Here is a 23,184-nt window from a genome sequence, read left to right on the forward strand (position 1 = left end):
GCATGCTGTAACAGGCAATGAAACTGCATATCCCTTTAGTGACCTTATGAAGAGAATGCATCTACCATTTCAAAATTTCATGGAAGATTTCCAAAATTCACAAACCTAGACTTTCCAAGACAACAGGAACTCATGTGGCAGAAAAAAAGGCTTCTAAAATACCCTATTGTACAGAAATAATAATGATTCTTATTTATGCTGCCTTTTATAGGATACTGTAAGAGTAGGGGAAACCTCTGAATCTTGTTCAGTATGGTGTACTGTGAGACAATCTATTATGTTTCTGTGAGATTTTCAGTCAAATATTTAGGCACAACTTTAATGCTTACAATGTTGTGTCATCTTACTAAAAAGGAAAAGTTGGATCTGATGTATCAGTTTGACAGACCTGGGCTCCTTTTATCCTGTACTGAACTACTCACATACATATAAAGGCACAAGAGTGCCAGCAAGGCTGATTTAATGCTGAAATAAGAGTAAAAAGATTGAAATCCAAGCATCATTCAAGTCAGTGGTGAAACTATTGATTTAAATGAAACCAGGATTTTCAACTGATGTTTTTTTGCATTAATGTATGAGTCAAGAAGACAAATTCTATCTGATTCTGTACCTTTCAGGAAACTTATGCTTAGTACTCAGAAAGTTATTTAAGAAGAAAAATATTCCAGAAATATTGCCTAATCTTTGCTAGAGTGGTGAGGAAAACATTTAAGCAGTGGATGGCTGCATATTGATTCACCTTGGCTCATCATCATTCAGAGATAATTTTCTCAAGTAAGTGCTCGGTACAAAACCTTCATTCCTGCAAAATAAACAGTTCACAGTTTAGCTATCATAAATTGCATCTTAAATTTGGTCACTTAACATAGGAAACGGGATTAATCAGAGTCACATTTTAGAATGCCACTAACAGAAATGCTCATGGTTAAAACATTTCTGCTTTTACTTACCATGTAGAAAAATACAGAAGTAATTTATTTTAGAAAATTACATTTCAAGGAAGTACTCTTTTTGCTAGTCATTGAAATGGCTTTCTCCTCCATGATTGGTTTCATCATATGGAAGATTGGAGCAGACATTCAACAATATCATTACGTGCCATCTCAGTTGCTGTGATGAAGGATGCCAGTGACTAACAGGTGCCAGCAGAGTATCCAAGGTTGAATGCAGAAAGTCAATGGGTAGGCTCAGCACTCTTCCCAACACAAAGCCAGATGCAATTGAGAAGCTAAACTAAGTGAATATGGACAGCTGAGCTATCACTTAAAAGCAGCTGACAGAATGGCATGATGGACCTATATTACGGTGGCCAACAGACATCTATAATTGTAAGGGGGTGGGCTGTATGCTGTGCCCATCAGAAAAATAAATAGGAGGAATAAATTGTATGTTTGAATATGGATGGACATAGAAAGGAAGAGTTTTTTTAACATAGATCTTAGTAGAGTGAGAAGAAGACTGAGGGTGCATGGAAACAGGTGAAGCAGGTAACTCCTGATGTTTGTTCCTACTACCTCCAAGAAAACAAGATTTACATTTTTTTTCAAGCAGAATGTAAGAGTTTTGTTACGATGTATATGTGACTTGTCCTTGCAGAATCAGTACTGCAAAAGTCTCAGTTTCTCAAGCTAGAGAAAAAGCTGTAAATGCCCCCCTTTCTCTTGATGTCTCTCTGCTCCTTCATTCACCTTAGAGCCCTCTACTCAAGCTCAATAAGCAGAGCTGCCTGTACCATATGCTTTTACATGGCCATAAACAGTCCAGTGAAGGCATTTAAGAGCATATCTCAGATTACTAATTTATTGTTGTCTTTGAGTTACCGGAGTTGTGTGCTGGTTTCTTCACCCAGAACAGTATGCCAATCTTGTGAGTTATAAAGTGCAGATACTTTAAGTTAAGGTTGCTTTATTTGTTGGTTTTCTTACATTGTAAACTTAATCGGTGAATTCAAGTAACCAGTGGTTCAAGCAATTTCATTCTGTTTCAAACCAGTTTGGGTACCCCCTAGCTCCAAAATTGTTCCCTTCCACATTTCTATCAAGTACATAAAATCAAACTCAGTTAGTATCCATCATGGAACAGACAAGGAATTTTATCTTTTCCAGGCAGCTCCTGTTTGTTGCAGTGCCTTTGTCTCCAGTGTACGCCTAAAGCTGTTTCTCTTTTAACAACTTGGGAAGAGAATCTCTTTTCTGCCTCAGCTGGATATTAATGAAAAATACCTTGTTTTAAATTGCTGAAGGGGATTCCTCCACTTCTGATCCTCAAAGAGAATAATTAAATGCTGTGCAAGATGGGGGCGCACTGTCTTTGCGGAAAAGTATTGCTAAAGCTGGGGAGAGACCGAAGTGGTGATTTGTGCCTTGGCCGTTCTCACTGGTTTCTGTGCTTTCACTACTATTGCAATAGTAGTGGTGTTGGTCTAAAGATGGTTTGTGCATACAAGAGAGGCAACACTTGTAAGGTGAGATTTTATCTTTTCATTCACTTAAACTAAATGATTGGAAAAAAAATTGACAGCTTCTTTGAACACAAGGCCTTCTTCAGGCACATATCAAAAATCAGGCCACTGAACACTATCTTGGCTAGTATACTAGGCAGTGAGTGTTCTAAATCTTACTCAACCTGGCAGCCAAAGATGGTAATGAAAATGGAGTTGTACAGAAGACAATGAGGCTTCTAGAGCAATGTTTAAAAGCTACTTAGGTAATTATCGCACAGATGCTGAAAGATACCAGGACTGCCTGCAGCATTGTCTATGAAGATGAGATATGTGGAAGACCATGGTCATGGAACAAAAGTATTCTGCAGGGCATACTTACCCTTCCAAATCCCTTACTTGCCACCAGCCAGAATCTTCCTCTTGCAATACATAGTATTTATTGCTTCTGACAAGTTGGAAAGCTGAATTTCCTTCAGTTTCCTCCCAGTTGCATTGGGCCACAGCCATACTCAGGACTGACTTGTCTGGTGATAACACCTGAGGCAGGCTTCTATGTTTCCACTTTTGAAGACAGAGGAAATAAAATGGTAAGGAGATTACCATTGGTAATGGTAAGAGGTTAAGAACAGTAAGAAATAACACGTGACATGTACATGATCACTTCTATCTTCAACATGCATAATGATATTTACAAATTAATCAAAGCTAAGATGATGGGCACAGATGAGTAGCTTTTCCTTATCCATTTAGAAGCCCAGTTCAGATACTGTTTTCCACGTTTGTGAGACAGGTGAGAACAGAACCAGGTTCTGTGATAATGACACCAGAAGCAATTAACTCTCAGTGGAAGCTGACACTGCTGTAGTAGGAAACTCTCATTACCAGAATTACTTGGTACACTTGACTTGTATCAAAAACCTGCTACCTATTTGAAGCTGATACTACTTAATGAACCGTTGCAATTTGTGTGCTTTGGACACTGCATGACCAAATTGTGCTTTACTATAAGTGCGATGATGTCCTTTGTATCAAAAGACCCCATCACAGCACTATAAAACCACTTTAGGTTTTTTTAATGGCTTTTGATAAGCAGTAACATTACCATGAGGCACAACAAGCATTAGTCAATTGTTACTACTGATCACTGAAAGCAAAACACTATTGTAAGTCTAAATCATTCCCTTTCCTTACTATGTTTTATTGATGTTCCTCTGCTAAGTATATTGAATATAAGGAATCTTACTCCTTGGTGCCTAACTTTCCCTGAGCAGAGTTAAACAAGTGTAGGCATGTAACCGTGAGATTCACCTTACCCAGCTTTGACCCATGTTTTCCTGTGAAATATGTCATCTTACAGAAGTATCTACCTCTCACCACTGATTCTGGAGGAGGTCTACACAAATTACTTGGATGAGAAGCCTGACATTAGAGTCAATGAAATCATGGGCAAAAAAGCATCCAAAATTAAGGCACTGAAATAGGACGAGTGTCATAACTGAGGAAATCTAGAAATCGCAATTCTTTAAGAGCAGGGAAAACTTGAAACACTGACAGCAAAGAATGAGGGAAAATAAGACAAGCTTAGGAGAAAAGGCTCCAAATGTCACCTATTTATGATTAAGAACCACTGTAATACAATGCCAGGGAAGAATGTCAACTGTCCTGAAGCAAGCTGTGATTCCTTTAGATCAAGTCCAACAGACCGTGTCATTGTATGTTTGCTTCTTTTCTCTTTATTGACATTTCTTTACTTAATTTAAACAAGGAGAAACCAAAGAGCCACCTGAATGCCTGATTGATTCCACTGAGCCAGAAGACACACATGATCTTTTCCTGCAAACACACCAAGTGTCAATCTGATCTCACTAAAGCTCCAGTGGAGATACTCATTCTTGAAAGAGGTATCACTCACAGCAGAGTCATCATCATTTGACTAGAAGTAGGTATATTACTCATCAAGTACTACTACTTCAATCCAATAAGGGTGGTTCTTGTTGGTCACACCTGACTTTGGTGGAAAGGAGCTTATAGCTTGAGGCCCTGTGTTAGGCAGGATTCAAGTCTTAGACTGCCCATTTGCTTTGTGGAATAGTGAAAAAATTAGAGTTGCCTGAATTTGTCAGAAAGGTGGAGAAAATTGTAATACAGAGATTAAGCTGTTTTCTCTTTAAAGCATCTAGTGATGTTAGAGCAAGCTGATATTCAGTAAACGTGTTTATGAGCTGATGTGCACCTTGATGTGGCCTTGGAAATGTTTGGAGATCTAATTGTTCTTTCTTCCTTTCTTCATTTCTTGTGTTTTCTTTGTGGAATGATTAGAGTGTTCTTCTCTGAGGGAGTTCTCATCTTTTTGTGTGAACAGAAGAAATAGCAAAGCATTGGCTAAAGCAAATGGTATAAAGAATTATCACTGGAGGTTGGACTAGATGACCTCTAAAGGTCCCTTCTAACACAAACCATTCTATGATTCTGTGATTATCACTGAAATGAGTTTTGCTTTGTCCATCCTGCCAGAAAAAAGAACCAGCCAAAGATGAGCACATCAGATTTGCATCCCTTTGGGTTTCACTGCTGGATGTGTACTTGTCAGTTGCAATATTCTGGATGGACTTCATCGGTAACCTGGTACAGATTAATATCCTGATTTGTGTCCATATATACAGGTTTCCATTTCCAGCACTGGCAGAAAGCCCCAGAGCATTTCCTAATAGTAACTGAATGGTTATTATTATTATTTCTGGCTGTGATATTATTGTGGTTTTCATATTGATGACTGTGCCGCTGTTATCTAGAGAGAAACAAAAGTGACTGTTTGAGATTCAGCTGTGATGTGCATAAGGGGAATGGTTTCTGTCTGCAGAACTAAACCCCTGCCATAGAGCTGGAAGCATGGGCTGGATCACTTTAGCTTCTATAAAACTTGTCCAATACATAATCATGAGAAGATATGTGCACTCAGTGGACTTCTGTCTGATCTACTACAGTATTGGTCTGACCTATCATTTTCCATTGCAAAGAGTGGATGCCAGCCACCAGCAGAGGTGGAAGTGTTTCTTAGGCAAGAAGCTCCTACTTCCTGCTGTTACCAAAGCCCAGGGGAAGTGCCCATGAAAGGACCTTTGTGCTCGCTATTCTTTGTAATGGCATCACTCTTTAGGAACCAGTTCCTCTGTGGGAGACTAGAGGCATAATGCTGAACTGATGAAAGGGACAGGGGCACCAAAGGTGCAGGATGTCGCATGCAAAAGTAATGCCTCATGCAAAATGTAACACCTCTGGTCAGTTTTGCCTACATGCAAAAGTAATGCCTCTGGTCAGCTGGGAAGAAAGCAAGGGAGCAAGACTTGCAGAGGCTGGAGAGGTGTGGGACATGAAATGAGAAGCAGGCGGAAGGAAGGCTGGGGGTATGGTGATACCTCTGATGACCAAATTGAGTAGATGAAAGGGCAAAATAAAAATGCACTGAGAGCTTATAGAAATAGCTCTGTGGCTAAATGTAGAGTATTCCTCACCATGAGAAGGCAGTGTTAGTTTTCTTAACCTGATTATATTATATGGCTTGGGAAAATGAAGTCAAGTTGTTCTAACCAGATGTGGTAGTTATATTTGCCTTTGCTGAACCTGATTTAGAAGTACCCATCTGAAAACTCATGTCCTTGCTTTCTAAATTTGCCTTTCAAAACATCTTATTTGAACTCAAGCAGACAATAAAAATAAATCATAAAGGCCTAGAAGAAGCCATCATGTTCAGCAGTGGATTTGCATGACTGATGATCTCTCTGGATAGACAAAGCATCTCCTCATGAAAGCCAGGCAAAACAGACTGTGGTATGCAAAACAAGTTACACTGTTGCATGTTCACAATGCTATTACTTTCAAATCTCATTATCAGAAACAATGTCAAAAGGTTCCTTGTTCATAGCTTCCTTTCGAGGCTTTATTATTCTTTTTCTTGAAAATCCATTTTACAGCTCTTGTGATTTTATCTTCTGTCTCTTGATAATCTACGTGTTTCTTAAAGCCCTGGCTGTTGGCATCAACTGTATACATAAAAGTTCCAGCTTTTTTTTTCTTTTTTCTTTAAGTTACTTTTTAATTAAGAGAAGGAAGCTAAGAAATAGACACAGTTCTAAAGATACAGAACAGAATACAAATCAAAATAAAGCAGGAAACAGAGATATTAAAATCCCATGCTTTGAAACCCAATCTGGTTTAATTTGGAGGAGGCTGTATCAGACTATATTGTTAGTCCTTTTTTTAAGAGATAAAAACATAATAACTTAATCCACTTTGGTCTCTTCTATTCTCATGTAATTGTTACCTCCTTCCCACCTACAAATGTCAATAATTAAGCTGGGCAGTAAAACTAAAGTCAAAGGTACGACTATTGCCTTTCTGTTTGTACAGGAGATAGATGAGAAGGTAAGCAGAGAAGCAAATCTTCTAGTTTACTCTTATTCTTAACCCTGCCAGCAGTTGACCTTCAAAAGCAACTGTGTTTCTAGAGGACTCAGGCTGAATCAAGAACAAGTAGTACTTTTTGGTATCCTGGTGTCCTGTTTGTCTCTTTGGGACTGTGAAAGCCTGCCTTTCTCAGATGGACAGTGTCCAGTGGGTGCTGGTGGGACACCACTTTCCTGGGTTTCTTCTGTCTGATATAAAGTGAAGATACAGGAAAGAGCACATTAAGAGATCAGATGTACTTCCCAGTTCATTAATATAGAGGCTGCCTCTGTAAAGTTGGGCTAAACAGACATTCCTAAACATGCATCTGTACTCCTGACCCAACTGCAGAAAAGAGCAATTTGGGGTTTGCTTGAGATAAGTGCAGTTCACCCACCATTTTTCACTTATGCAGAGCAGGTATATTTGTTCACATCTTTAGTTACAATATTTTCTCCAAGTACTATGAGCACCATTTTCACTAGTGAGGGTGATGGAGGGGAGATTTTGGCATCTCTAGCATTGCGACCTCCTACACACTAGAGAGCTAATTTTGATGGCAATTCCTGATCCCACTGGAAATAAGTATATAAAGTAAAAGACATCCCTGCAGGGGCTGTAGCCAGTACTGCCACCAGCATCTTAAAGTGAACTGAACCTGGCTGAGGCTTTCCTGGTTTGCCACATGGAGGAGGGAGATGAATCTGTCCTTCTGACACGCTGGTGGATACAAGGATGCTGAAGCCGCACTGCAAATTAGAGGTCTATACCAGCTTCTAGTGAGTGGCTGTTTGCAATTCTCCATCCCATCCCACAGCTCTCCCTACTGCCCTAGGGCCTTTTTCTGTAGGGAAAGGGTCTTTACCTTTTTTACAGTGTCTATGTTCTACTAGATACTATAGATAGTATATAAATAGTTACTCAAATGTTTTTACATACCAGCTTTTCAGGACCTGGAGGCAGTGGTTTCACAGACTCAGTTGTACAACACAGAGTGACATCTACAAGAGGGAGAATTAAAGGAAAAAACATGAATTTAATTAGAATGTATCTCTTGAGGCTTTCTCACTTGCAGATCTATGCACTAGTAGCAACAGCATCATGGCAGCTGATAATTCACTTCTCTGAGGTATTGATATACTTTAGCTCTGTATTTTCTAATCTTTTACTTCAAACACCCTCCCAATATTTAAAAAAAACCCATCAACCATGTTTTCATCTATGTAAAAAAATGAATTCAGGGAAATTTGTGGTTGTATTTAGCACTGTGGTTTTCCTAGTTCTGTTAGGTTATTTAGAATCATAGATTAGTTTGTTGGAAAAGACCCTTAAAATCAAGTCCAACTGTTATCCTGGCACTGCCAAGTCCACCACTAAACCATGTCCCTAAGTGCCACATCTACACATCTTTTAAATATCTCCAGGGATAGTGACTCCACTACTTCCCTGGGCAGCCTGTTCCAATGCTTAACAACCTTTTGATGAAGAAATGTTTCCTCATATCCAATATAAACCTCCTCTGGTGCAACTTAAGGCTGTTTCCTCTCATCTTATTGCCTGTGACTTGGAAGACACCTACCCTCAGCTGTCTACCTCCTTTCAGGTAGCTGTAGAGAGTGAAGAGGTCTTCCCTGAGCCTCCTTTTCTCCAGGCTAAACAACCCCAGCTCCTTCAGCTGCTCCTTAGAAAACTTGTACTCTAGACCCTTCACCAGCTCCATTGCCTTTCTTTGGACACACTCCAGCACCTCAATGTCATTCTTGCACTGAGGGGCCCAAAACTCAAAACAGTATTCGAAGTGCAGCCTCACCAGTTCCAAGTACAGGGAGACGATCACTTCCCTAGTCCTGCTGGCCACACTATCTCTGATACAAGCCAAGATGCTGTTGGCTGCCAGTACAACTGGTCTCCGTCCATCAGTCCAGCCTGTGCAGATCCCTCTGCAGAGCCTTCCTACCCTCAAACAAATCAAAACTTCCACCCAATTTGGTGTTGTCTGCAAACTTACTGAGGGTGCACTGGATCCCCTCATCCAGATCGTTGATAAAGACATTAAACACAACCAGCCCCAATACTGAGCCCTGGGGAACACCACTTGTGACCGGCCGCCATCTCGATTTAACTCCATTCGCCATCACGCTTTGGGCCCAGCCATCCACCCAGTTTTTTACCCAGTGAAGAGTGCATCCATCCAAGCTATGTGCAGCCACTTTCTCCAGTAGAATGCTGTGGGGAATGGTGTCAAAGGTTTTACTAAAGTCTTAGCAGACAACATCCACAGCCTTTCTCTTATCCATCCGCTAAGTGCGTCACCTTGTCATAGAAGGAGATCAGGACAGTCAGGCAGGACCTGCCTTTCACAAACCCATGCTGAGTGGGCCTGATCACCTGCCTGTCCGGTACATGCCGTGTCATGGCACTCAGGATGATCTGGTCCATAACCTTCCCTATCACTGAGGCCAGGCTGACAGGCCTGTAGTTCCCTGTAACCTCCTTCTGGACCTTCTTGTAGATGGGCGCCCGTTTTCTAACCTCCAGTCAGTGGAACCTCCCCGGTTAGCCAGGGCTGCTGGTAAATGGTGGGAAGTGGCTCGGTGAGCACTGAGCACTTCTGCCAGCTCCCTTGGTTCACCTTTCAGCTCATGGGATGGCCTGCTCCTGCATCTTTAAGATTTCCTTCTTGCAGAATGTCCAGCCTTCCTGGCCTCCTTGCCCCCGGGGACTGCCTCCCCAGGGACTCTGTCAGCCAGGCCCTACACAGACCGAAGTCGGCCCTTGGGAACGCCAACGTAGCAGCAGTTCTGCCGACCCCCCTCCTCACTTCCCTGAGAACTGAAAACTGCATCATTTTGTGATCAATTTGACTGCATACAGAGGGAAACACATGTATGCTTTATTTTTGAAATTGTTTCACTGACATTTCTGGTCTATGATGCCGTGATTAAGATGTATTGCTTTCAATTACCCAGTGGTTACAACACTTACACTGTCTGGAACCATCCTTACATACACAAGGTGTACTCCGCAATCTCTGTTAGCAGCCTCAGGAACTTATTTAGGAAGAAATTTAGAGTAGATACAGCACATTATCCTGCATGCATTATTATCTGAGACATATACAAAGTATTCAGTATACAAAAATTCTCTTTTTAATTCTTCTCTTGGTTAAGCCATACGCGACTGGTAATGAAGTATTTCCTTGCCCTTGCCACTGATCAGGGCTTTCATGGCCTTACTTACTTTTATAACAGGTGGGTTTGAAGCTAGATGAAGCTATTCAAACTACCATTACAAATCAGCTCACAACTCTTCACATTATTTAGTGTTCCATAATGATGAAGCCTGTAGTAATTGTAGATAAACCTGTATCATTAATTTCAATTTTCAAAAGCAAATGACTGTTACAGACAGTCTCACAGAACTAAATGAGGTTCCTAACTGTTTCCACCTACATTTTTGGATTTAACTTTTAATTTATTGTGACTGAAAATGCTTACAACCAAGATTAAATCATGACTGAAATCAGTGGATCTACCAGTGTTCTACAATGCCAAATAAACAAGCTTTAAAAGGCTGAAGCCCAAATACTCATAAACGTCAGTATCCTCTCCCAAAAGTGGCCTTTTGTTAAGCACATACACAAACATGAGGGATTTCACTTCTGAAAATGTGAAGTCTGTGAGGGTCACAAATTTACAGATTTTCCTCTTTCAGTCTTTACATATAAAACCTAAACTTTGCATAAAACCCCTAAAACTCCTAAATAATTGCAACTAAGTTCTACAAAAAATAGTTTAGAAAAGCATATTAAAATAAAAAAGTGCTGCAAATTAAATCACACTGTTTATAAAACATCATATAAATATTATCTATTTATATAAGAGTTTTACTTCTATTTATTTATGAAACTGTATTGTTTTACACTCTTCCATACACATCTTGCGCTGAGCTTCTATTCCTCCTAACCATCCAGATTACAAGACCTCATTACTAGAAGAGCCTTACAGCATAATACTACAGTTTATGTAGAATCTGAAGAATAGGGACAAAAATAATCCCATCTAGTTTATTTTTTGAGTAAAAATATCACTAATTTTCTGACCAAACACAGCAGATATAATTTAGTGTATTATTTCCCCCCGGTATACAATAAGCTACAAGGTATAGCTGCTACGATGATGAAAGGAGCTTAGCATATACACAAAAAGGTTAAGTAGATAGCTTTTATAATCATTACACTGCCCTAAATGTCCATGTGATTTGACAGTATTGTTAAAAACATCAATGAGTAATCAAACAAATAATAGAACACATTACATACATTTCTCCCAAATTGTACATCCAGGGGCTGCTTTACATGTCTGGTTGCAACAGAGAAACTTCCCATTGATGAAGAATCCTTTGTGGTACTTGTTTAGTAAATCAGAATTGTCTTTAATTTCTGGAAAGCACAAAGAAACCAAAGAGAACATGACTGGCTGTAAAATGGGAAAGTTCCTTATGATCAATAGTCTGCTTCACCCAACCATGGGACCCCAGAGTGCTTACCAACTACTAGCTGTAGACATACCATTCTTATCTCTATACCATGTTCCTCTATGCAAACTCAAACCTGAAATCCATAACCCCCAGCTACCTGTCTCTCTGAGAAAGAAACTGAGCGTAAAGAAGGAGATACAGTACAATCCAGTGAAACACCCAAAGCCAAAACAGGATCCAACAGCTATGATTCAAAATCATGGATCTCATAAAGATTTCACTATCAATAATAAAACTAACTAAAGGAAAACATTTTCATATATCAAAATATGCTGAGTATTTTCCTAGAACTATCTACTGTAAGAAAATTATATTCACTGATACTTAACACACTATATGGCAAATTCAACTAACTTTTATCTGTTAAAATACAGTTCTTATTTAAGCACATCAAAAGGGAACAGCATCACAGAAATATTTATTTCATATCTGAAGGACTGCTTTTACTTTAGAATAATAGCAACAGTAGTATCACTGTGCTAGTGATTCATTAGTTCTGTAAGCTGTAATAGCAGTGTTGGATTCAGAAGGTATCTAGAAGAAATGTTGAAGCCATAGAGTAAGACTTTAAAAACTGGTTGTGTCAGGACAGGTTTTCAGTTGTGCTGCAGTGAGCCAGTGTAAACCCAAGATTTCTGAACATGCAAGAGTTCTGCAAAAGGATCAGGACACCCCTTTGTGACAAGTGCTTTTCATACACTTTTTAAAAGGCTTGTAGGCATTTGAATATTTGTGCTATTTGTCTCATGAGCATTACAAAATATATCACTTACACAACCTTACTTTTCACCAAAAAATATTACTATAAAACTTGGTTTCTAGAAGGCTTGGTGTAGTTTTTTGAATGCGTCTGGTCCACATGCTTCGTAACTTTGCTAAATTAATTGACATAACCTCACTTCCGTGTGTGCAAAGTGAGTCACAGAGAGGTAGCTCATACACAGCCTTACTAGGAAAATTGAGGAGAATATTTGTTCACAGCCTTTTTTTGTTCAGACAGCCTGTTCTGTTCCTACAATGGCTGGCATGCCTGAGAGATGCCCTATTCGATGTGAGGCTTTTGCCTTCACTGGAGTTATGCAGGGACACAGTTTTCTGCTTATAACTTACGTTTGCATTACTGTGATTTTGCTTCATTGAAAACAATAGAAATTTCCTTGGAAAAAAAAAGAGGAAAACACAGAGGAAAAAACACTAATAGTATTGGTTATCAAAATGGCATTTATGCAGGTAAGCACTATACTAGCCACATCAGGAATGGTTGTGCTCTATTAATCTGCATCAGCAAAGGCTGAACATATGATGAAGATTTAAAAATGCCCATTAAAAGTAATTTAAAAAGCACTTTATTTTGCTTTATTTCTCACTGAAACCTTCAACCTTTAAAATTTCTAATCCATTCTTGAAAGTACCATGCATTTTAACCAGTCAGTGCTGAAGTATGAGAGAGACTAAAAACAAATTACAAAGAAGGGCACAACATGATGAGGCAGGAGCATTTTCCTATCTCTCCTCATGTTATTTGAATATTTTGCTACACAAAAGAATACTGTTACCTTTATGCAAAGCTGCAAGCCACCGCTCCCGGCTCTCTTCATTAGTGGCATAGACATAGAGAAGTCCACCCTTGTACACAACCTGGAACAGGTTGGGAAAGCCAGCATGGTGAGACTGTACTGCCTGAAAGCAGGAGGGGAGAGGAAAAGGGGATGGGAACCCAAAAAATAGGCTTTGTGGACCTACATCAAACTCCAGCAACTTAGTAATGTTTCTCAGATGTCACATATTATTGCCATTTCATATAAATACTTCATATTTCATATTTCATATAAATATGTACTGCCTTAACCAAAGTGGTTCATGCCCGAAAGCACAGTTGCAGAAACAAAAACCAGTATCGAATATTTCTGGATATTGCCATCGTCTATGTACAGAAGACCTTACAGCCCACATGCAAACTCTTTCTTTCCACTTCAGTTTTTCCACATTCGTCTTCCAGCTTCTGGCTTGTATTACACAAGGCCAGACCAAAGGCTCACCGAAGCCAGGAACCTGTCTCTGACAGTGTCCAGTAACAAATGCTGAGGCAAAGTATATGCTTAGGGCAGCTGCACAGCGATCAGAATCCTGATCCAATGCATTTATAATTAATGGCCTTTGAGAGGTGTTTTTCTTCTGAGAATTCACTCAATTGCCTTTTTAAGCAAATAACTAGTATCTACAACATCCCGCAGTTAGTAATCCTACATCTCAGCTACACAATGTCAACGGTCAGCTTCTTTTGCTTGTTTTCAGCCTATCTTCTGCTAGCTTTGTTTGATGCCTACCTAATAATTGCTAACATCTGCTTTGCTTTTTGGATCATGTTTAGTACTGTCTGTCTGTGCGTGTGTCTGTGTTAGGTCAGAGTTTCATTTCCCTCGTGTACATTGCTTTTTAGTCATCTGCACTGAATTTCAAATGCCACTTTGTTGCTTTTGTTTGTTAGACTGAAGAACTGTTGTTATTAAATGTGTACTCCCACTGGTAAGTATATACAACTGATCAATTTGTTTCCTGTCTCCTTTAGTTAAATGGTGGAGCCCTGTGAGCTTTTATCTTTAATATGTTATTCATCCAATCTATTAGTCATTGTCAAGTCTCTCCTCTGACCTCTCTTCAGTTTACAACATCTTTCTTCAATTATAGTCACCAGAACTAGACACAATATTCTCCTGGTGATCACAGTAGTGTCAAAATACATTGAGTGCTTTCACTCAATATTGCCTACTTCCATGGCCAAGGATGCCATTAGCTCCTTTGGCCACAGTATCACACTGGGAATTTATGTTCAGCTATCATGATCCTAAAGTAATCTTTAGAGATCCTCCTTCCCAGAACAGACTCACCCACCCTGTATAAACTATAGCATACACTTTTTCCCCCACTTAATTGAATTACGCACTCCTGACATAAATACACTAATTTAACATAAATGTGTCATTCAGTGCCATAAAGCTGGGAGAGGGAGAAGGGAAAGGAAGACTGGAATGACACCTAGGATCAACCAGGCAGTGAAATATGAAGTTTCTCTCATGAGGTTGCCCTTGGGCATGGCAATTATTACAGGGTCATGAATTAATGCACTATTCAGTGACCCTGCTATTTACTCTAGCAGCCTGCTGCTTGCAGTTGCCCTGTTTGGCAGTGGCACTCCTGAAGGGAACCTGCGGCCACTTCTCACATCTGTGTGTCCCATTGCCCATAGAATCGGTATTGATGGGGGGTCTAGAAGGAACACAAGCTGGGCAACTGAAACGGACGAAAGGCAGCACGTTTGAAGTTATGGCTTTCTCATCACATTTAATTCTTAAACGTGTGTAGAGCTTTGTGCAGCTTCATCTTCTGATACAAGGTGTATGTAGCCTTGGATTTTCTGACTATGGCACATTTGAATGGTAATCAGGCAGTCAGGAGTCAAATCTTGCACTTAGTATTGTAGGCCAAAAAAAACTAAGTTGAAAGAGGCAGTGAGAATTAAAATAAGAATTTTTAAGTGCTTAATTGTGCCTTAAAACAAGTGATAATCAGTGTAGTGATCTGTATCTTCCAGATAATATTAAAGCAAATATCTGATAGACCTTTGAACATAAAAGAAACAAAACTTGATCTAAAAGATATCACAGTCAATTAAAAAATATTTCAGCAAGTCACACCTTCAATGATAGAGACTGATTTTCTATTTGTTGTAAATATCAGCAGCACTCAACAGTATTAGGTATCACCACTTAGGACAGGATTAGTAAGTGTAACTTTAGGATGACTGTCATATTTCATAGAATCACAGTATCATTTCGTTTGGAAGAGACCTTCAAGATCATCAAGTCCAACCGTTTTGATATGTAAATGAAACACAGTCCATGGCTAACCTGAAAAGGATATTGTCTTGCAGGAGGTGTTGTTTCCTCAAGATTCACTGTCTCAACACATCGGATTTTCTCAATCTCAATGGATCCCCTTTTGCTTCCTTTTTTCTAAGAGAGAACAAACATAGCAGATGGTAAACTAATCTTAACACAATAAATATTATAGTTTTACTGTTTTGTACAGTTTCATGGTTTAAGCTGTATAAGCCATAGCTTCAGGTCTGTTGAACTTTAAAAGAAAAGTGGTTAAAAACCTCCTTGGTACCCTACCTGCATCTAACATATCAATCAAATTCCTTTATAAATCAGTTACAATAATTACAGGACACAGCCCTACATCTGAGAAAGCATCTGCTGCAACTGCAGGAGTACAGGGAAGAAGAGAAGACTAGAAGGAAAAGAAGGAGGAGGAATTAAGAGGAAAACACCTTAAGTGCAAACCAGAAGCCAAACTGTGGCATTCATAATTTTGCTAAGGTAATGCAGCTTGTTCTCTCTGAGCTTCCCTGCAGTTTTTTAATGGGATGTAACTCACAGGAGGAGTCCAAATCTACAACTTGGAGCAAAAACTTAAAAATAAGTTGCCTTGGACATATATTTGCATTCCTGATGGGAGATCTGAGTGGAAAGCCATCCTTTTGTGCTACACAGTCATTCCTTATGAAACAAAGATAGTTTAACCATCTGCTTTGGGCAGCTGAGGGATGAGATTCTGAACCAATTATGCCTCATAGAAGTAACTTCTGAAGCCAGTTATTTACATCAGTTCAAAGGTAAGCCTGAACAAGGAAAACATTGCTGTTCAAGACAATGTGTAAACATATGCCGATGTTAATTACTTGCTTAAGTTCTCCTTGGAAGGACACAAACAGATGCTCAATGGTAAGCACAACTGTAAGACTTGTTCTGAACAGAGACACTCCTATGCCTGCAGCTAAGTGTTTTCATGAACTGAAACTAGGATATGATATCCTATAATTCTACTCAAAACGAAGTACACCTGTTGTTCTAACACATAATGTCTGGTGAAGTTAAAGAGAAGAAAACTAGAGGAATAAGGTGACGCTGGAAAATCTTAAAACAGTTTACTTAAAAAAAAAATACTTCTTACCCCTTTGTTATATTCATAATAAGAAAGGTTTGCTTTCGTCAGAACAAACAACCTTTTCTTGTAATTAATTGGTGATATCTTTTTCTTCTGTTGTGACTTCTTTAAAAGAAGTTCTTCTAGAACTGTTTTCTTCTCCATTATATTTCCCTAAAAGAACATCATAATTATTTTTATTACTACTATTAATAAATATAGAATTGTAGTAATGAATATATTGAGTCATTCTCCTCTGTTTCATACTATTTTACAGTAATAAACGTTAAAAAAGCATGTGTTTAATATTGCTTAAACAAATGAGGTAGTTTAGCTTATTCACTCAGTAAAAACAATCATAGTATACAAAAATTAAGCTACGGATATAGCATAGTTCTAAACAAGGTGTCTCTGTTATCCTTTATCATCTGAGGATCTCTCCTTTTAAAGTCATGGACCCTTTCTGGCAAAGAGCAGTCTGCTCTATGCACAAATGCATTACATCTGCAGCATAACATGGAACTCATTACGGCAGGGAAAAGAACAACAACAAAAGAGAAAACCCTTCTATTTACAGACCAGAAAAACATACCCAGTGCTGACAGGTGTGTTCCCTGAACTGTAAATTTCCCATTTCTTTCTTCCAACAGAAACAAACGCACTTTTATGGAACAATGACACAGAGAAAAAATCTAAAAGTAAAAATGTTCTTGTATGGCATATATGTACATATATATTTATCTATTTATTTTTTCTTAGCTTTGGTAATCATACAGCAGTAAATGACAGCAATCACACAATCACAGAATCACAGTAGCAGTTAGGTTGGAAAAGAGCTTTAAGACTGAGTCCAATCATTTACCTAATAATGCCGAGGCCACCACTGAACCGTGGCCCTATATACCATATCTACTAACCTCCAGTCAGTGGAAACTCCCCAGTTAGCCAGGACTGCTGATAAATGATTGAAAGTGGCTCGGTGAGCACTGAGCACTTCTGCCAGCTCCCTCAGCACCCTTGGGTGGATACCATCCAGCCCCATAGACTTGTGCGTGTCTAAGTGGTGCAGCAGGTCACTGACCGTTTCCCCATGGATTATGGGGGCTTCATTCTGCTCCCCATCCCTGTCTTCCAGCTCTGGGAGCTGGGTACCCAGAGAACAACTGGTCTTACTGTTAAAGGCTGAGGCAAAGAAGGCACTGAGTACCTCAGCCTTTTCCTCACCCTTTATTGCTTTTTCCTCCTGCATCCAGTAAAGGATGGAGGTTCTCCTTAGCCCTCCTTTTGTTGCTAATGTATTTATAGAAACTTTTTTTATTGTCTTTTAAGGCACTAGCCACATTAAGTTCTGGCTTAATGTGGGGCTTTGGCCTTTCTGATTTTCTCCCTGCATAGCCTCACAACAGCCTTGAAGTCCTCCCAAGTGGCCTGACCCTTCTTCCAAAGGCCATAAACTCTGCTTTTCTTCCTGAGTTTCAGCCAAAGCTCTCTTCAGCCAGGCCAGTTTTCATTCCCGCCGGTTCACCTTTCAGCTCATGGGATGGCCTGCTCCTGCATCTTTAAGATTTCCTTCTTGCAGAATGTCCAGCCTTCCTGGCCTCCTTGCCCCCGGGGACTGCCTCCCCGGGGACTCTGTCAGCCAGGCCCTACACAGACCGAAGTCGGCCCTTGGGAACGCCAACGTAGCAGCAGTTCTGCCGACCCCCCTCCTCACTTCCCTGAGAACTGAAAACTGCATCATTTTGTGATTGCTATGGGCAAGATGACCTCCAACCATCACATCACCCACAAGTCCTTCCACAAACAGCAGGTCCAGCAGGGCACCTTCCCCAGTTGGCTCCCTCACTGGCTCTGCCAGGAAGGTCACTTCCACATACTCCAGGAACCTCCTGGACTGTCACTTCTCTGCTGTACTGCATTTCTAGCAGACATCTGGTAAGTTGAAGTCCCCAACAGGAACAAGGGCTAGCAATTGTGAGACTTCTCCCAGCTTCTAATAGAATATTTCACCTGCCCCTTCATCCTGGCTGGGTGGTCTATAACAGACTCCCACCAGGACAGCTGCCTTGTTGGCCTTCCCCCGATTCTTACCCATAAACACTCAACCTTACCATCACCACATTGAGCTCTAGACAATCAAAACACTCCCTTACAGAGCTACCCCACCGCCTCTGCTTCCTCTCCTACCCCTTCAGAAGAGTTCACAGCCATCCACTGCGGCACCCCAGCTGAGCGAGTCATCCCACCATGTCTCCATGTTGGCAACCGTATCACAGTTTTCCTGCTGCAGAATGGCTTCCAGCTCCTGTTTCTGCCCACGCTGCCTGCATTGGTGTAGATGCACTTAAGTTGAGGTACTCATCCTGCCACCTTTTTGGGGGGAGAAGGCCTAATTGCTATGTGACCATTCTCAGGCACTTCCATGGCTTCTAAGACATCGATAACCCTTGCGTCTTTGCTCTTGCATGGACCTCCATCCCCTACCTCCACTGAGACGGCAGACCAAAGCACCTTGCTAGCACACCATTCCTCAAGCATTGTGCTGACCCCAGGCTTGCCTCTAGCAAGCCTGGTTTTATCCCTTTCCCCCTTCAAATCTAGTTTAAAGCTCTTTCAATGAGCCCTGCTAACTCCTGTGCGAAGATCCTTTTCCCCCTTTGAGACAGATGTGTCCTCTGTTGCCAGCAGGCCCACTGCCACGTAAACCAACCCATGATCAAAAGACACAAAATTCAAAGGATGAGATCCATCATATTTCTGCAAGTTTAGAGTGGTTTCAGGTTATCTTACCCAAACGTGAAGAAAATAGATCACGTCCTTTGCCTTGTATGTTCTGGAACTCCAAAGGGAAGTGTTGTGCTAAGCAGCCCACTTTGTTATGTTCCTGTTCACTGCGGATAAAGAAAATTTGCATGACACTCATCACACCCACTTCATCTATCCACTGAATCCTACCTGAACCCAGAAAGTAACACATACCTGGTAGAAATAGTCTGAAGAGGAAAAGGGGGTTTTTACTAGCCATTACTCCACCATAGGCATCTGGCTACCCTTCCCGTGGACAAGATGCCTACTTACACTTTCCACCAACTCACTCTTGGACAGACCAGTGTTAGTGCCACTGGTGAGTGAGCTTAAAGGTAATCTTGCTGTGACACACGACATATGAAGGTGATATGAGCTTGGGGTAGATAAAGTAGGAGTCGGGACTGAAATCTTTCTATTGAGATGTCTGCTCTGATGTAGGGGAAAGGATGAGTGTTCACCCCACATTAGGAAACTTTTCAGGCATTATAGGGTAGGCACCTGCCCTAACTGACTGTAGGAGTAACTAGCATGAAGTTAGGAGTTAGTTCAACATAGCTTAGAGAAGCTGTCCTTGGAACTAAAATATTAGGTTTGATAGAAAATGTAAAAAGCTTGTCATTCCCACAATGGAGAAGTAAGAACTCCTGCTTTTTGTAACAGCATGTGGCTTTGTTTCCTTAAACGAGGAAACATCCAATCTTCTGCTACAACCCACTGAAGTTCATGGAGCTCATGGAGGTACTGAAGGCCAGAAAAAAAGATGGGTGAGATGGAATTTCAGCTACTTTATTTTAAAGCATTATTTTCAGGTCATCTTTCTGGGGTCATCACTATGTGACCTTTACAAAATTTCTTAACTCACTGCTGCTTGAATGACTCTGAGCAATTACCTGAACTGCCAGGACTGATAACATTGCTCAAGTGAGACTAGGTTTCTAATCCACAACTGCTCTAATGCTGCTGCCACAGAGCCCAGAGAATATCAGCTGAAGCCACACAGAATGACTACAGTCTGCACTTACTGTGGCTTAGAAAAAAGGTGAAGTACCACGATTAGTCCTTGTAGAAATGCTAACAAAACAGCCTCTGGGTTTAACAAAGTTGTGCCATGAAAGCACACCAAGAAATTAGTAGAGACAAAAGGGTTTATCACAATATGTAATTTCATTTAAACAATAAAACATTTTATTCTATAAACTGTACCTTGCAACACCTACTTGTTAATAAACAGTACTAAAAATACAGAAAGAGATATTAAATATACAAAACACAAATTATGAAATAAATAGTAAACTTCTACAAGATTTATTAAACATATTTAATAAACAAAATTATAAATATAATTGTTACACCTTTGTTTTCTGGATATGGGAAAAAACACATACTCTTCTTTTTGAAGTATTTAGCTAAAAGCAGTATTCTGTTAAATTTAGGAACTTGATGTCTCTGGTTATGTCCTTGCATAGTAAATGACATACTGGATCACCTTGTGATCTAGTAACATGCGTTCTGCCTTGTTGTCTGTGGACCTGTGCAAGAACCAAGCAAACACATAGCCTAGTTCTAAGGATGTAACAGAAGGTATAAAGGTTAAAGGTAAAGGTTGAGAAATGCTTATAAGACTCAAAAAAGCCTATAAAATTATTGCATCCCTTGGTTTCTCTGAAACAGAATACTGTGTATTCAGCCTTTGAGGGAGCAGCTGCCTACACTGCAGCCACTTCATTACTGGAGTGCTCTGACTCAAGTTTAAAAACATGTTTTCCAGATTTTGACTTCTCATTACAATTTGAGATAGAAACCAATTTCAAATCCTAAAAAAAGCCTTGACAGCAAAACTACATCCTGTCCAGATCCACTGCACAGTGTTCTTTTTTCCCCATTCATGGAAAAGAAATGAGAACAGTTGAAATTATGCCAAGTGAAATGTTCAACTTTTTTTTTTTAAAAAAAAAAAAAAAAAAAAAAAAAAAAGCAAAACCCGAGGTTACAGTTGCAGTTGCACTGCCTTTTCACTGGCCAGGCTGCCCTTCCTCTGTGAGCAGACTCTTTTGTGCCGAGTCAGAATGTGCTTGCACTAACCACTCAGTTGTGCTGAAGGAATGATCCTTCAGCGCAGAAAGTACAGAGAGTGGCCTGTGCTGTGCACAGATTTCTGCCTACCTAGAGAATTGCAAGATATGGTATCCTCCCTCTTTGCTGAACAGACCTCAATTCCTTCAACTGTGAAATCTAATTTCTCCCTGGAAGTAAATAAAAAGCCATATGGAATTAGCTTACTGTAAACATTTGTTCCATATGATTTGAAGAGACGTGAAGGATCTGGGGATCTTTGATTATTTTTCCACGCTTGAAATTTGTGTCTTATGTCCCGAACAGTTGTGCTTGTACTGAGAATATTTGCATTTTCTTTGCTTTCCGTAACGCAGAGACAAATATTAAAGGCTTATTACCCTGACAGATCTTTAAAGTAACCACCCTGTCTTTCAGAAAGAGGACTGTTGTGAGACAGTTTATCAGAACAATACTCAGCAAGGCACAAGCAAAGGACCTCCTGGAGGCTAGAGGTACTTCCTCTAGCATTAACTGCTGCTTCTGTTTACTTCTCTGGCAAAGTGGTTTGGATGTGGTGGTCACTGATAAGCATTTTCTAATGGTAGGCTGTAATGCAGCAAGCAAGCCAGAATACCTGGCTCCTTCCCTCTTGGTAACCTTTATCTTCAGAAGAGTGAGCACCTGGAAAATTGAGAGGGAAAGGGACAGCAGTTGTGACAGAACAAGCTTGGAGAAGAACCTGACTAAGCTATGGTGGCTGGGGAAACATGGTGGAAGCATGTCTCCCACCTCAGAAATGATGGCAAGGAGGAGCGCCTGACACCCAACCAAGCAGAAACGCATCCTCTGCCCAGATGAAGTAAGCAAACTTGTTGGGAAGTGCTTGCCACGATGGCTTGGCTCCATATTCTCAATAACATGACCCAGAGGCGTAGGCTGGGAGTGGTGAGGGTTGATGTAGGGGGACCAGGACAGGATGGTGGGGTGGGGTGGGTGGGCTGGAAGAGATCAAGGATAGTGACAGGTCTGGTGGAGAAGGCAGGACAGCAGGGAGCGGGGTAGAGTTGGGGAAATGGGACAGAAGAACAGGTAGCTACAGGAGTATCTGCCTGCAGCAGGCACAGGCTCTGGGGGGGCAAAGGCAGGGCCTTGTGCAGCCCTAAGCAGAGACTTGGAAATCTGGTGGGGAAGGTGACATGGTCCTGGGCAGTGGGTGAGGCAGCTGGCAGGGTTCTGTGAGGCTGTTGGGGCAGAAAGTAAAGTGTAGTTATTGGGGTAGAAGGTATGGTCTGGGGCGTCTGGTGTGGTGGCAGGCAGGGGCTTGGTGGGTGTGCAAGCAAGGTGTCAGACAGGGGAGAGTGGCCCAGCAGCTGGCTGGGGACAGCAGGCGTGGACCTGGGCAGCTGATATGGTCACCGGTTAGAAGGCAAAGCAGGGACAGCTAGTGGGGCAGCAGGCAGAGGCTTGGGGTGGGGCAGGGAAGAAGAAGCGTTGTATGGCCACGGGTAAGGGTGTGGGTGGTTGGTGGGGAAAGTAGTAGGGTCATGGTCTGGGCAACATGCAGGGCAGAAAATGGGGTCTAGGTAGGCAAGAGAGGTGTCAGCCTCAGGGTGGTGGGCACATGACAGTCAGGATAAGCTGTTGCAGAACTAGATTACTCCCATTCTGCTACATGGACCACCTTTGAAGAAAGATGCCATCATCTCCCTCCACCCCTGTCCCAGGGGCATGCCTATTGGTGTGAGGACACCACAGCAGGCTTTGCTGGCATTCCCTGTACAAAAGATGGCCAAACACCACTTCATTTCTTAGAAGTCCTGGACCTTTTACAGGTGTTCTCTCCCACAGGTTCAGAGAGAGCTTTTTCCTTCATTTCAGGTGAACTATTTCAGCTCAGTGAGCTATTC

General features: G+C 40.9%; 1 protein-coding gene across 1 annotated transcript in view; it reads right to left on the minus strand.

Annotated features, from left to right (window-relative positions):
- BMX (BMX non-receptor tyrosine kinase) overlaps positions 1–16,579 on the minus strand; it is a 28,886-nt gene extending 12,307 nt beyond the window's left edge. The window contains exons 1-6 of the mRNA XM_040584181.1: positions 16,442–16,579; positions 15,334–15,438; positions 12,982–13,063; positions 11,208–11,327; positions 7,826–7,887; positions 2,823–3,004 (exon numbers count right to left, since the gene is read on the minus strand). Coding sequence (XP_040440115.1) covers positions 2,823–3,004; positions 7,826–7,887; positions 11,208–11,327; positions 12,982–13,063; positions 15,334–15,438; positions 16,442–16,579 — 689 coding nt within the window. The remainder of the gene's footprint in view (positions 1–2,822; positions 3,005–7,825; positions 7,888–11,207; positions 11,328–12,981; positions 13,064–15,333; positions 15,439–16,441) is intronic.
- Positions 16,580–23,184: the final 6,605 nt, after the last annotated feature.

This window comes from Falco naumanni, chromosome 2 (assembly GCF_017639655.2).
Source record: "Falco naumanni isolate bFalNau1 chromosome 2, bFalNau1.pat, whole genome shotgun sequence".
NCBI classification, from domain to species: Eukaryota; Metazoa; Chordata; class Aves; order Falconiformes; family Falconidae; genus Falco; species Falco naumanni.